This window comes from Coregonus clupeaformis, chromosome 13, assembly GCF_020615455.1.
Source record: "Coregonus clupeaformis isolate EN_2021a chromosome 13, ASM2061545v1, whole genome shotgun sequence".
NCBI classification, from domain to species: domain Eukaryota; kingdom Metazoa; phylum Chordata; class Actinopteri; order Salmoniformes; family Salmonidae; genus Coregonus; species Coregonus clupeaformis.
The window spans coordinates 41,557,361-41,572,716 of NC_059204.1; the positions used below are offsets into that span (position 1 = coordinate 41,557,361).

Consider the following 15,356-nt stretch of genomic DNA (forward strand, 5'->3'; position numbering starts at 1 on the left):
AGTGCTCCTAATCTCAGCTTGTTACCTGTATATAAGACACCTGTCCACAGAAGCAATCAATCAATCAGATTCCAAACTCTCCACCATGGCCAAGACCAAAGAGCTCTCCAAGGATGTCAGGGACAAGATTGTAGACCTACACAAGGCTGGAATGGGCTACAAGACCATCGCCAAGCAGCTTGGTGAGAAGGTGACAACAGTTGGTGCGATTATTCGCAAATGGAAGAAACACAAAATAACTGTCAATCTCCCTCGGCCTGGGGCTCCATGCAAGATCTCACCTCGTGGAGTTGCAATGATCATGAGAATGGTGAGGAATCAGCCCAGAACTACACGGGAGGATCTTGTCAATGATCTCAAGGCAGCTGGGACCATAGTCATCAAGAAAACAATTGGTTTCACACTACGCCGTGAAGGACTGAAATCCTGCAGCGCCCGCAAGGTCCCCCTGATCAAGAAAGCACATATACAAGCCTGTCTGAAGTTTGCCAATGAACATCTGAATGATTCAGAGGAGAACTGGGTGAAAGTGTTGTGGTCAGATGAGACCAAAATCGAGCTCTTTGGCATCAACTCAACTCGCCGTGTTTGGAGGAGGAGGAATGCTGCCTATGACCCCAAGAACACCATCCCCACTGTCAAACATGGAGGTGGAAACATTATGCTTTGGGGGTGTTTTTCTGCTAAGGGGACAGGACAACTTCACCGCATCAAAGGGACGATGGATGGCGCCATGTACCGTCAAATCTTGGGTGAGAAACTCCTTCCCTCAGACAGGGCATTGAAAATGGGTCGTGGATGGGTATTTCAGCATGACAATGACCCAAAACACACGTCCAAGGCAACAAAGGAGTTGCTCAAAAAGAAGCACATTAAGGTCCTGGAGTGGCCTAGCCAGTCTCCAGACCTTAATCCCATAGAAAATCTGTGGAGGGAGCTGAAGGTTCGAGTTGCCAAACGTCAGGCTCGAAACCTTAATGACTTGGAGAAGATCTGCAAAGAGGAGTGGGACAAAATCCCTTCTGAGATGTGTGCAAACCTGGTGGTCAACTACAAGAAACGTCTGACCTCTGTGATTGCCAACAAGGGTTTTGCCACCAAGTACTAAGTAATGTTTTACAGAGGGGTCAAATACTTATTTCCCTCATTAAAATGCAAATCAATTTATAACATTTTTGACATGCGTTTTTCTGGATTTTGTTGTTGTTATTCTGTCTCTCACTGTTCAAATAAACCTACCATTAAAAATATAGACTGATCATGTCTTTGTCAGTGGGCAAACGTACAAAATCAGCAGGGGATCGAATACTTTTTTCCCTCACTGTATACCAATGAATCAATACATAGAGTTCTGTGAGGGGGGAAACTGAAATGTTTTTTCTCATGGGTATCACGTTGCAGGAAAAAGGCACTGAGAACATTAAATTAGTTTGTGTATATATTTTTTTGTGTGTTATTGTGGTTTTATCTATATAGAAAATGTCAAATAAAATGTTTGAAAGAAAGAAAGAAAGTAACATAACTATATTTGGAATAAAATCTATTACTGGTTAAGGATGTCATGTGTTGTGATTCTATGCGCCACAACCTTATCACTTACAACATGGAACTGCCAGGGTCAAATAAAACCTACAGCACTTCCACAACTACCATTCTATCCGTTATATACAGCCGTTGTGTTTTTCCAATAACTGATTGTGTGAAACAGAACATTTGAGACTGACAGAGATAACATGGGGCTGCTCCTTTGCACCCGTACGGCTCTGAGTCTGCACTGACCGTGTTTCCGTCCGATCTCCAGCAGCACAGGCTCCCCCAGCTTGATGATGAAGGTCTTGTTCTTCTCATACTCCTCATCATCAATGACCTTCACCTCCAACAGCTTCCTGCAGACGGGGACAGACAGAGAAAAGCATGCATGTTGGGTAAGAACCAGACAGCTCTTTAGAAGGAGAGAGAGATGGGGACAGAGAAGGGTGAAGGGACAGAGGTGAGGAAAGGCAGAGGAATAGATAAGGGGTGATGAAAAAAAAAAAAAAAAAAAAGTGATGAATAGAGCGATGGAGAGGAAACAGCTTGCCTTCTTATTTTCTGTTCTTCCTTTGACTGGAGGAGAAAGTGAGAGTGATAGAAAGAGGAGAGCAGGGTGGGCTGCACAGATGTCCAGAATGCTGGTAATTAGGGTTCATTAATAATGAAGAAAGCCACTACGGCAGACAGGGACAGAGACACTGCTGGGAACAAACAATTAAGCAGTTAAGCCATTCACATTATGGCCACAATGCACAAACACACACACACACCACCCCTAATTTTCCTCCAACCTTATCACTAGCTACCTTTTTAATTAATGTGTCTGAGCCTTATCACGTAAATGTAATTCACTATCATCCTTTCCATCTCGCCCTCCAACCCAAACTCATTGCTTAAGCCCTCACAGAGTTAACTTTAATTACATTTAATAAGAAATATTCTGTATTGGTTAGCACAGTATTTATCACATGATTTCCTCCCACTCCTCACTGCTCTCTCTCCCCATCTCTCTGTTTTCTTGATTAGATTCCAGTGACCCAAAAAGCCTGTCCGTGTGGTGCCTCATATCAGTGTAAATGTGTCTAATACAGCCTTGTCGCTCGCTGGACTATTCCCATGGGTGGCTGAGCTCCACTCCCTCTGCATGCCAGCCAAACACTTCAGAGCCAAGCTGATAGTGGTGGACAGCTATCAGAGAGGCCTATCAGCCCGTGTTACGACTGCAGGGCTGGCTCCAGCAGATGGGCTAAGCCACACAGTGTAGAGATAAGATTAGTCTTAGATCCATTGTGATCCTATGCCCAGCAGACATTTACATCACATTTTAGTCATTTAGCAGACGCTCTTATCCAGAGCGACTTACAGTTAGTGCATACATTATTATTTTTCATACCCCCTGTGGGAATCGAACCCACAACCCTGGCGTTGCAAACGCCATGCTCTATCAACTGAGCTACATCCCAGACCTCTGGTACACACAGATGAGAGCAGAGGTCCCAGGTGACAACTCCCCCTGTCGACACAGTCCAAACACAGACTGACGGGCCATCCCAAAAGACAGGCAAAGGTGCACACAGCCTGACAGAGAAGGATGATGAGAACAGGAGGAATGAGGAGGAAACGAGAGCGAGCAGGAAAACTGCATTTGTGCAGTCATCGCATTAAGCACTAGGCCTTAGTCCCAAACGATGGCCTTCAGGCATTGAATGGCACTGTAATTCACTGGAGCAAAAACTCAAACGAACACATGTGCGCAAAGACACACATACTGTAAATAGGTAAATAAATAGGTAAATATAAATATATGTCATGCAAATTGACTTCCTCCTCTGAGTACACCCCAACAGCACGCTCACATCGAGCAGAGCAGTGAATGAAATGGCAAGTATGAGACTTTGCATAGTGTCTAACGAACCTACTGATATTTGACATGTTTTGAATGTTGATAGCTACAAAATATTATTATGGAGTGTGAAATATATGCTGAGTTGAATTCTAATGTGCACGCAGATAGTAGCCTAGGCTAGACTGTGTGAAAAAGTACAGCTACAGATTGAATTACGTTCTGTTTCTTCATCAGAGCCACTATTTGTTTTTATAAAACTTCAATTACATTTGTGGTGATTTAGAGTTTAGCCTCTTCCCGGGTACGCCTGCGATAAATCAACCAACTAGAGAACAAACTCTCCCATTGCATTTGATTGCAGCCATCATGATTGAAGTAGTTACAAGATAATGTGCCGAATAAATAGAATTGCACCACTCAGAATATTAAATGGCAATTCCACTGCAACAGAATTACGCTTTGACTCAGTTTCTTCACTTTAAAATGTATGCCAAACAAAAACCATTGACTTAAAAGTTTAACAAAACATACAACTCTATGCACAATGCCTACTTTTAAAAATGTCCACTGAAAAATGTCAAAAAATAAATGTAACTGTGCAGATGCAAACTTTGGTAACGTAATTACGGTAAAGTCTCCCTCAGTTTTTTTTTGCGACCACGTAAAAACTCAGAATTAAGATTCAAAGATGTCTGCAGAAAGAATGGGGTGTCAGCTATGACATGGCACCTTGAGTTTGAAAAAATTTATGTTTCTTATTGAACTACAGTAAGTGAAGTGGATTTACACCCGGTAACAGAATTACTGTAAAGGAATTACATCATGGGTCCCTGATCTGTACTACACAGAAATGCATAATTATGGATATGAATGTCATTCTCCTCATGTTTCACAAGTTTGGACATCACAGCACAGCACAGCAGAGCACAGTAGAGTACAGTAAAGTAGAGTATAGTACAGTACAGTACAATATACTCTACTTTTCTTTACTCTACTCTATTGTACTGTATTGTACTGTATTGTATTGTCCTGTGCTATCCAAATGTGAAACATACGTCTATGATACAGTGGCTTGCGAAAGTATTCACCCCCCCTGGCATTTTTCCTATTTTGTTGCCTTACAACCTGGAATTAAAATGAAGATGCAAAATATTTTTTTGGTGAAACAAACAAGAAATAAAAAACAGAAAACTTGAGCGTGCATAACTATTCACCCCCCAAAGTCAATACTTTGTAGAGCCACCTTTTGCAGCAATTACAGCTGCAAGTCTCTTGGGGATTGTCTCTATAAGCTTGGAATATCTAGCCACTGGGATTTTTGCCCATTCTTCAAGGCAAAACTGCTCCAGCTCCTTCAAGTTGGATGGGTTCTGCTGGTGTACAACAATCTTTAAGTCATACCACAGATTCTCAATTGGATTGAGGTCTGGGCTTTGACTAGGCCATTCCAAGACATTGAAATGTTTCCCTTTAACCACTCGAGTGTTGCTTTAGCAGTATACTTTGGGTCATTGTCCTGCTGGAAGGTGAACCTCCGTCCCAGTCTCAAATCTCTGGAAGACTGAAACAGGTTTCCCTCAAGAATTTCCCTGTATTTAGCGCCATCCATCATTCCTTCAATTCTGACCAATTTCCCAGTCCCTACCGATGAAAAACATCCCCACAGCATGATGCTGCCACCACCATGCTTCACTGTGGGGATGGTGTTCTCGGGGTGATGAGAGGTGTTGGGTTTGCGCCAGACATAGTGTTTTCCTTGATGGCCAAAAAGCGCTCAATTTTAGTCTCATCTGACCAGAGTACCTTCTTCCATATGTTTGGGGAGTCTCCCACATGACTTTTGGCGAACACCAAACGTGTTTGCTTCTTTTGTTCTTTAAGCAATGGCTTTTTTTCTGGCCACTCTTCCGTAAAGCCCAGCTCTGTGGAGTGTACGGCTTAAAGTGGTCCTATGGACAGATACTCCAATCTCCGCTGTGGAGCTTTGCAGCTCCTTCAGGGTTATCTTTGGTCTCTTTGTTGCCTCTCTGATTAATGCCCTCCTTGCCTGGTCCATGAGTTTTGGTGGGCGGCCCTCTCTTGGCAGGTTTGTTGTGGTGCCATATTCTTTCAATTTTTTAATAATGGATTTAATGGTGCTCCGTGGGATGTTCAAAGTTTGATATTTTTTTATAACCTAACCCTGATCTGTACTTCTCCACAACTTTGTCCCTGACCTGTTTGGAGAGCTCCTTTGTCTTCATGGTGCCACTTGCTTGGTGGTGCCCCCTGCTTAGTGGTGTTGCAGACTCTGGGGCCTTTCAGAACAGGTGTATATATACTGAGATCATGTGACAGATCATGTGACACTTAGATTGCACACAGGTGGACTTTATTTAACTAATTATGTGACTTCTGAAGATAATTGGTTGCACCAGATCTTATTTAGGGGCTTCATAGCAAAGGGGGTGAATACATATGCACGCACCACTTTTCCGTTCTTTCTTATGTATAATATTTTGAAACAAGTTATTTTTTTCATTTCACTTCACCAATTTGGACTATTTTGTGTACGTCCATTACATGAAATCCAAATAAAAATCCATTTAAATTACAGGTTATAATGCAACAAAATAGGAAAAACGCCAAGGGGGATGAATACTTTTGCAAGGCACTGTAGGCTCAGATTTGGTCCGGCCCTTCAGTAAGCCTTAACATCAAGGCCAGGGTGGACTGAGCAAATTTCAACTACTTTTCAACGTCCATGGACATCTGCCGTCGATAGGTGCTCAGTGGGTGAGGATGCTGGTTAAAGTAAATGGAAAGAGAGTAAGGCAGAGAGAGAGGGGGGTTGTCCAGACTCAGACTGTTTTAATACTTGGTTTGACCACCAGATGACAGAGAGACAAAGAAAACAGTTATGAGCTGAACATAACAGTATGCCAGTGAAAGGGAGTACAGTAGTTGCAGGTGACCCAACTGTGGTTTGTGACTATTATGATTTTCCATTGTAGCCAATTCAGTTGCAATAATTCCGTTACAGATTTTTTGGTAATTCCATTACCAATTTGGTAACAGAATTACGAGTTTTAATCACTCAATAATTCATAAACAAAATTGATATCAGTAAAATCACTATAACGAACAGGTAAGTCTACCATTACTTGTTACTTCTGTGAACTCTCATTATCCTCCCTCCACATGAGGGAGATACATTTGAAAATATCTTAAAGATATTACAAGGCAATATTTCTTAAAGTTATATATATTCAATTTCTCCAAAACTAAATAGAAGTGTTGAAATTAGTTGGCAGGGGTCTTTACGCCAACATTATTGTGTTTTAATGTATTTCTGATACCGTTTAAGACTTTTTCTGGTAGGTGTTTTCTAAGACACCTTTTCCATCTGTTTATCCAGAAATCAAAGCCTTTACGATGGAAAATACAGACCCTTAGCTTTCATCTGACACCATATTTGATATGCTCCTATGAACTTCACGTTTTCTATAGAAATGACCTAAAAAACCAGAGGAAAAAGGCAGGATTGTGTGGGATCACAACATTGGTTGAAAAGACATTTCCTAATGTTCAATACATTATAGGTGAGTGTGTATGTGTGGGTGGGGGGCCTAAATTATTTGGGGCCCTCCAGCTTTGCAGGGGTTGCAGGTGTACGCCAGTGTATGGGAGGGGAATTCACCGAAAATGATTTACAGACTGACCAGTCCGCCTTTCTCTCTGGTGAGAGAACATGGAGAGATAAAATATCAGGCAAACATAAATGTGTTAAGTAATATTGCCTACTGTGCCACAGGTGAGCCTGTATAAGCACGGTCAAATTATGGTGTTTCATGCGCAACTGTGAGTGAAGTGTATGAAACACAAATTACTGGGGTTGTCATGGCAACAGGTAGCAATAGTGTATGTTCTGCTAAAAAGTCAAGGCCTTCGGTAAGATAGCTGTAGTCTGAGCGTGGAAGAGGTAGAGGCTCCTCATGTTTCTATTGTAACCCATCTCATATATTTTACTGGTGTATGAGATTATATGAGCGCTTTGAAAGACACCATGTCAAAGACTATTGAAAAACAACAAGCCTTTGGGTGTGAGACCAATCAAAACTGACCTTATTTTTTCACCTTCACATTTATGTTGGATGAATCCTTGTCTCATTGTGTCTGTGGATTTGTGTCCCTGAGGGTTTGCTAGTGACAAGCTGCAGTATGGGTTCACCTGCAGCTCTGGTTCATCGTTCTACCACGGCATCTGTGTTCCTGACTCAATGTGCTTCTGGATGGCTGATGAAAAGGAGCTGGCGAATCCCTGAAGACTGACGATTAGAGAGAACGAAAGAAAAGCTGGCCCTCTTTTCCCACCCTCTTCATGTCTCCTGTCTTGTTCCCCCTTTTCTTCTTTACCTCTTTCTTCTGCAATACTCTGCATGTCTATTAACAATTCTCCTTCGTTCACCACTCATCAACTATTGATTCCAGCTGCTTCCTTCTTCCCAGATCAGAGCCTTTTCTCTGGCTCATGCTGCTTGTGCTTGTTGTTATTGCACAACTACTGTAAGGCTTCTCTAAAGAAGCCCACTGACGTGTGATGCTTCTCTGTGTCTCCGTGAAATATTATTATTTGTTATTTTTCTTCTATTGCATTAATGTAGAGTTAGTGAAGCCTCACATCTGGGTTTATACGGTAGTAATAATGCGGATTGAGACAGTGGTGAGGTCATTTTACTGCTCTGTGGGCCTGAGGCTAATGCTTTGTGGTGGCAGGGCTGGAAAACATTATACCTCTCCCAGGAGGAAGCTGCTCTGGCACTGGGAGGGAGGCTCCTCTGGAGAAAGTGTATATTAGACAATACATTCCATTTTTTATCTCTGTACTTCTTCATTACTAAAATGAATTTAGTATTCTTGCATAGCCCAGTATGCATGGTGCTTGTTGCCAATAGGCCGGCGATTTTGTCTGTGTCAGCCATACTCAATGGCCAAGATGAATGACATCTCTCCCTAGCTCCTGTTTTCTCTCTACATTCTCTTCTTTCTCTGGAAACATCTCTCCTTTTATTTATCATTTATATTCTCTCCCACATTGTCTGTCTAGTTTGTCTGATGTGAATGGTGTAAAAGCAGTACTTTTATTAAGAGTAAATACAATTGCTTTTCTTCCAAAAATTACTATTTATATACACCAAAACCACTCTAAACTGTTAGTCATACATCATAAGCCCTGTTTTATCGATGAGTAAGCCAGAAGGATAAAGCAAGCAAGAAGGAGCTGCTGAGGCAGAGAGGAAGCATCTCACAGAAGAAATGAGAAGAGGGCTTTGGGGAACAACTCTGAAACAGAGCCTCCTCATAATTACTGAGAGAGAGAGAGAGAGAGAGAGAGAGAGAGAGAGAGAGAGAGAGAGAGAGAGAGAGAGAGAGAGAGAGAGAGAGAGAGAGAGAGAGAGAGAGAGAGAGAGAGAGAGAGAGAGAGAGAGAGAGAGAGACAGAAAGAGACGATAGAGAGAGAGAGAGAGAGAGAGAGAGAGAGAGAGAGAGAGAGAGAGAGAGAGAGAGAGAGAGAGAGAGAGAGAGAGAGAGAGAGAGAGAGAAAGAGAGAGAGACAGAAAGAGAGAGAGAGACAGAAAGAGAGAGAGAGACAGAAAGAGAGAGAGACAGAAGAGAGAGAGAGAGAGAGAGAGAGAGAGAGAGAGAGAGAGAGAGAGAGATCTGAGGTATGATATAAGATTAAGAATGTAATTAATTTGTCCAAATGTTCACAGTTCTCTTCCCTGGCATAGGAATCATACACATCTGTAGTCCATAATTGTTTAACTTATTCTGTGGGGGTGAGTGGCTGGGGGAGACTGAGCGAGAGACGAGGAGCAATAGAGGGAGAGAAAGAGATAGAAAGGGAAAAGGTGATAGTGTTAATGGCTTTCCCAGCATGCAGGGCGCTATCTCTCCTTATATCATCAGCTGTCTTCTCTCTTCCCGCAGTGAAATAGTCCTCTAATCACATACATCTGATGCTTAGCTATAAACTAGAAATGCTCTACTCAGTGAATCTGAGGGGGTGGTAAAGACAAAAGTATATAGAGAGAGAGTCAGGTAGAGAGATATGTAATCTGTTGAGTTAAAGTAAGCTCAGTGAAAATGATGTTGAGTTAGAGTAAGATCAGTGAAAATGATGTTGAGTTAAAGTAAGCTCAGTGAAAATGATGTTGAGTTAGAGTAAGCTCAGTAAAAATGATGAGTTAAAGTAAGCTCAGTGAAAATGATGTTGAGTTAAAGTAAGCTCAGTGAAAATGATGTTGAGTTAGAGTAAGCTCAGTGAAAATGATGTTGAGTTAAAGTAAGCTCAGTGAAAATGATGTTGAGTTAGAGTAAGCTCAGTGAAAATGATGTTGAGTTAGAGTAAGCTCAATGAAAATGACGTTGAGTTAAAGTAAGCTAAGTGAAAATGATGTTGAGTTAGAGTAAGCTCAGTAAAAATGATGAGAAAGTAAACTCAGTGAAAATGATGTTGAGTTAAAGTAAGCTCAGTGAAAATGATGTTGAGTTAAAGTAAGCTCAGTGAAAATGATGTTGAGTTAAAGTAAGCTCAGTGAAAATGATGTTGAGTTAAAGTAAGCTCAGTGAAGATTATCTGTGTGATTTCCCCTGTAACATTGCAGCTCAATGCCAAACTGATTTTGCGGCAACAACACACAGACCTCTCTTTTACCACAGTTGAAAGACCTACAGTATATACAGTGCATTAGGAAAGTATTCAGATCCCTTGACTTTTTCCACATTTTGTTACATTACAGCCTTATTCTAAAATGTATTACATTGTTTCCCCCCCCCTCATTAATCTACACACAATACCCCATAATGATCAAGCAAAAACAGGTTTTTAGAAATTGTTGCTAATTTATTAAAAATAAAAAATGAAAATATCACATTTACATAAGTATTCAGACCCTTTACTCATTACTTTGTTGAAGCACCTTTGGCAGTGATTACAGCATTGAGTCTTCTTGCGTATGACGCTACAAGCTTGGCACACCTGTATTTAGAGAGTTTCTCCCATTCTTGCTCTGTCGGGTTGGATGGGGAGCGTCGCTGCACAGCTATTTTCAGGTCTCTCCAGAGATGTTAGATCGGGTTCAAGTCCGGGCTCTGGCTGTGCCACTCAAGGATATTCAAAGACTTGTCCCGAAGCCACTCCTGCGTTGTCTTGGCTGTGTGCTTAGGGTCATTGTCCTGTTGGAAGGTGAACCTTTGCCCCAGTCTGAGGTCCTGAGCGCTCTGGAGCAGGTTTTCATCAAGGATATCTCTGTACTTTGCTCCTTTCATCTTTGCCTCGATCCTGACTAGTCTCCCAGTCCCTGCTGCTGAAAAACATCCCCACAGCATGATGCTGCCACCACCGTGCTTCACCGTAGGGATGGTGCCAGGTTTCCTCTAGACGTAACGCTTTGCATTCAGGCCAAAGAGTTCAATCTTGGTTTCATCAGACCAGAGAAGTCTTTAGGTGCCTTTTGGCAAACTCCAAGCGTGCTGTCATGTGCCTTTTACTGAGGTGTGGCTTCCATCTGGACACTCTACCATAAAGGCCTGATTGGTGGAGTGCTGCAGAGATGGTTGTCCTTCTGGAAGGTTCTCCCATCTCCACAGATGAACTCTGGAGCTCTGTCAGAGTGACCATCGGGTTCTTGATCACCTCCCTGACCAAGGCTCGTCTCCACCGATTGCTCAGTTTGGCCGGGCGGCCAGCTCTAGGATGAGTCTTGGTGGTTCCAAACTTGCACTGTCATCTGTGGGTCCTTATATAGACAGATATGTGCCTTTCCAAATCCTGTCCAATCAATGGAAACAGGATGCATCCAAGCTCAATTTCGAGACTCATATCAAAGGGTCTGAATACTTATGTAAATAAGGTATTTCTGTTTCTTATTTATAATAAATGTGCAAAAAGTTATAGAAACCTGTTTTCGCTTTGTCATTATGGGGTATTGTGTGTAGATTGCTGAGGATTTTTATGTATTTAATCCATTTCAGAATAAGTCTGTAACGTAACAAAATGTGGAAAAGGTCAAGGGGTCTGAATACTTTCCGAAGGCACTGTAGTTCTGTAAATGCATTTGTGTTTATGAGTCCTAACACCAGACAGCAGATACTGCTGATAGTATTGTGGTAGCAGCAGTGGTAGCAGCAATCACCATGGTACAGTAGCATGGTAACGGTAGCTTTGGCAGCACGATCCTGTGATGGAGAAGAAGTCCCTAATCCCTATTTACAAGCTCCCATGAACTGCGACAGAGCATCCAACGTTGTGTTTGATTTTCACGCCACATGTTTGTGTACGCAGTGTTAATGGCCACAGGGGGGAACGTAAATAAACCAGAAAAAAATTACTGCAGTAGGGTTCGAAATGTGCTGTATACAAGGGCTGTTCATTTTCCTGCAGCAAAATATAGTCGCAGTGTGGATCTCTACCATCACTACACTGCTGCATTGGGCAATATTCGCACTGGTGTGTGTGGTAACAGAGTTTTTGTGCATAAATGTGTGTTGTTTAAGTGATACAATGTCTGTGTTGTTTCATATTATGCTCACTGACGTACAAAAGGCATGGAAGCACCCAGTCAGAGCTAGACACACAGTAAATGGGTCTGAATCTGTAAATGTGTGTCTGCTGTTGTGTACTCTTTAGTACGTCTCAGTGGGAGCCCATGTGTTTGCATCAGCCCTCCACACTCCCCTGTACTCTCATATTAAGTCTGTTTCTCTCTCTCCCTCCATCTCCCTAACGATATGTGGGCGGCTGTCTATTTCTGTCTACACACACAAACACAAGCTTGGACACACACAGGCAGTGGTTTGGCTAGCGAAATAAAAAAAAGGCTTTTACAGAAGAGTCAGTGAGACGTCACACTCACCCTCTGTGTAATGACTGAGTAGAGCATGCCAATAAGAGAACACTGAACTGCACTGAGGAGGGAGAAGCTGCAGACTGTACAGATATTATTTGAATTTTCTCCTCAAATAAATGTGAGAGAAAGAGAGCAGGACAAAGACAGGCAGAGATACAGTCTACAGACACAGAGATACAGTCTACAGACCCAGAGATACAGTCTACAGACCCAGAGATACAGTCTACAGACCCAGAGATACAGTCTACAGACCCACATCAAATCTATCCACATGGCCCTGAAGGTTTAAGTGAGTGAGTGAGGCGTGGAGTAGCTGCTACGGTGTGTCATTGGGGACCCTGGTGGGCTGTGGGGTAGCGGGTGAGGAAGTGGGGGCGCAGGTCACCCAACACTGCCTGCTAAGCCTAGCCAGGTCCACTCCTGATTAACAACAGAGATACAGGGCAAGAGTGCAGAGAGACTTGGGAACATAACCAAGTTTTTGACAGATAGTCCATGGTAACTGAGATACTGCATTTTTATTGTTATGCATTTGTTTCCTGCTCTACTTACATAGGAGGGTTTGAAATTGAACACACCCTTTAACATCTAACCATATGCCCAAAACATTCACAATGGAAATAAAAGGAAAATAAAACAAATAAATCAATCAAAATGATCTGACTCCTCTCCTGTTTAGTGACATCTGATACATCTCTGTCATATCATCCAGGCTCTGTCGTAGCTGGCCGCGACCGGGAGACCCATGGGGCGGCGCACAATTGGCCCAGCGTCGTCCAGGGTAGGGGAGGGAATGGCCGGCAGGGATGTAGCTCAGTTGGTAGAGCATGGCGTTTGCAATGCCAGGGTTATGGGTTTGATTCCCACGGGGGGCCAGTATAAAAAAATAAAAAATAAAACAAATAATTATGTATGCACTCACTAACTGTAAGTCGCTCTGGATAAGAGCATCTGCTAAATGACTAAAATGTAAATGTTAATCTCCAATGTATTGACACGTTTGGTTTGGGCAGAGATGTAGCTTTGCTCATCACTGCAGCTGCACCTTATGGCGTAGGGATTAGAGGCGATTAGGTTTCAGTGTTTTGGCAAAAGACAGCGTGTGATCTGAGCCGCCGTTTGATCTATGTTGTGAGAGTGAGCAAACGGATGAAAACAAAATCAAAACAGACTGCAAATACTAATCAAAGCTGTCACTATCATGGGGAAAAATGTCCCCAGTCAATCTGTAATTCCCTTCATTAAGAAAAGTAATACAAGTGTTTTGTCTTCACTGGAGATGGCAGAATAATATAATACCTGTTTCTTTTGAGATATCTCTCCCCCTGGTGAGATAATATCATCCGTCGAATTAACACAATGCGGTGTGTATGAGTGTGTGTACGTACGGTACTGAATTGGTATATCCATGTGTGAGAGTGTATACAGTATCAGTCATTTGGATGAATCCAGGGTAGAGGATTTGGTTAATACATCAAAAAGACCAGCTAAAATGAGGAAAGATGATTATGTGGATTAGGATTTGAATGTATTAAACACTATATCTGTGTTATTTCCCATACTGTGAGTGTCCTAACTAATTTACGTAGCTACAGTGGGGAGAACAAGTATTTGATACACTGCCGATTTTGCAGGTTTTCCTACTTACAAAGCATGTAGAGGTCTGTAATTTTTACCATAAATACACTTCAATTGTGAGAGACTGAATCTAAAACAAAAATCCAGAAAGCCACATTGTGTGATTTTTAAGTAATTAATTTGCATTTTATTGCATGACTTAAGTATTTGATACATTAGAAAAGCAGAACTTAATATTTTGTACAGAAACCTTTGTTTGCAATTACAGAGATCATACGATTCCTGTAGGTCTTGACCAGGTTTGCACACACTGCAGCAGGGATTTTGGCCCACTCCTCCATATAGACCTTCTCCAGATCCTTCAGGTTTCGGGGCTGTCGCTGGGTAATACGGACTTTCAGCTCCCTCCAAAGATTTTCTATTGGGTTCAGGTCTGGAGACTAGCTAGGCCATTCCAGGACCTTGAGATGCTTCTTACGGAGCCACTCCTTAGTTGCCCTGGCTGTGTGTTTCGGGTCGTTGTCATGCTGGAAGACCCAGCCACGACCCATCTTCAATGCTCTTACTGAGGGAAGGAGGTTGTTGGCCAAGATCTCGCGATACATGGCCCCATCCATCCTCCCCTCAATACGCTGCAGTCGTCCTGTCCCCTTTGCAGAAAAGCATCCCCAAAGAATGATGTTTCCACCTCCATGCTTCACGGTTGGGATGGTGTTCTTGGGGTTGTACCCATCCTTCTTCCTCCAAACACGGCGAGTGGAGTTTAGACCAAAAAGCTATATTTTTGTCTCATCAGACCACATGACCTTCTCCCATTCCTCCTCTGGATCATCCAGATGGTCATTGGCAAACTTCAGACGGGCCTGGACATGCGCTGGCTTGAGCAGGGGGACCTTGCGTGCGCTGCAGGATTTTAATCCATGACGGCATAGTGTGTTACTAATGGTTTTCTTTGAGACTGTGGTCCCAGCTCTCTTCAGGTCATTGACCAGGTCCTGACGTGTAGTTCTGGGCTGATCCTTCACCTTCCTCATGATCATTGATGCCCCACGAGGTGAGATCTTGCATGGAGCCCCAGACCGAGGGTGATTGACCGTCATCTTGAACTTCTTTCATTTTCTAATAATTGCGCCAACAGTTGTTGCCTTCTCACCAAGCTGCTTGCCTATTGTCCTGTAGCCCATCCCAGCCTTGTGCAGGTCTACAATTTTATCCCTGATGTCCTTACACAGCTCTCTGGTCTTGGCCATTGTGGAGAGGTTGGAGTCTGTTTGATTGAGTGTGTGGACAGGTGTCTTTTGTACAGGTAATGAGTTCAAACAGGTGCAGTTAATACAGGTAATGAGTGGAGAACAGGAGGGCTTCTTAAAGAAAAACTAACAGGTCTGTGAGAGCCGGAATTCTTACTGGTTGGTAGGTGATCAAATACTTATGTCATGCAATAAAATGCAAATGAATTACTTAAAAATCATACAATGTGATTTTCTGGATTTTGTTTTAGATTCCGT

At 42.6% G+C, this 15,356-nt stretch overlaps 1 protein-coding gene across 3 annotated transcripts in view; it reads right to left on the minus strand.

Annotated features, from left to right (window-relative positions):
• Positions 1-15,356, minus strand: part of LOC121579483 (sodium/calcium exchanger 1) — a 56,820-nt gene that overhangs the window by 3,986 nt on the left and 37,478 nt on the right. For all 3 annotated transcript variants that reach the window (XM_041894088.2, XM_041894090.2, XM_041894089.2), the window contains one exon: positions 1,780-1,886. In XM_041894088.2, coding sequence (XP_041750022.1) covers positions 1,780-1,886 — 107 coding nt within the window. The remainder of the gene's footprint in view (positions 1-1,779; positions 1,887-15,356) is intronic.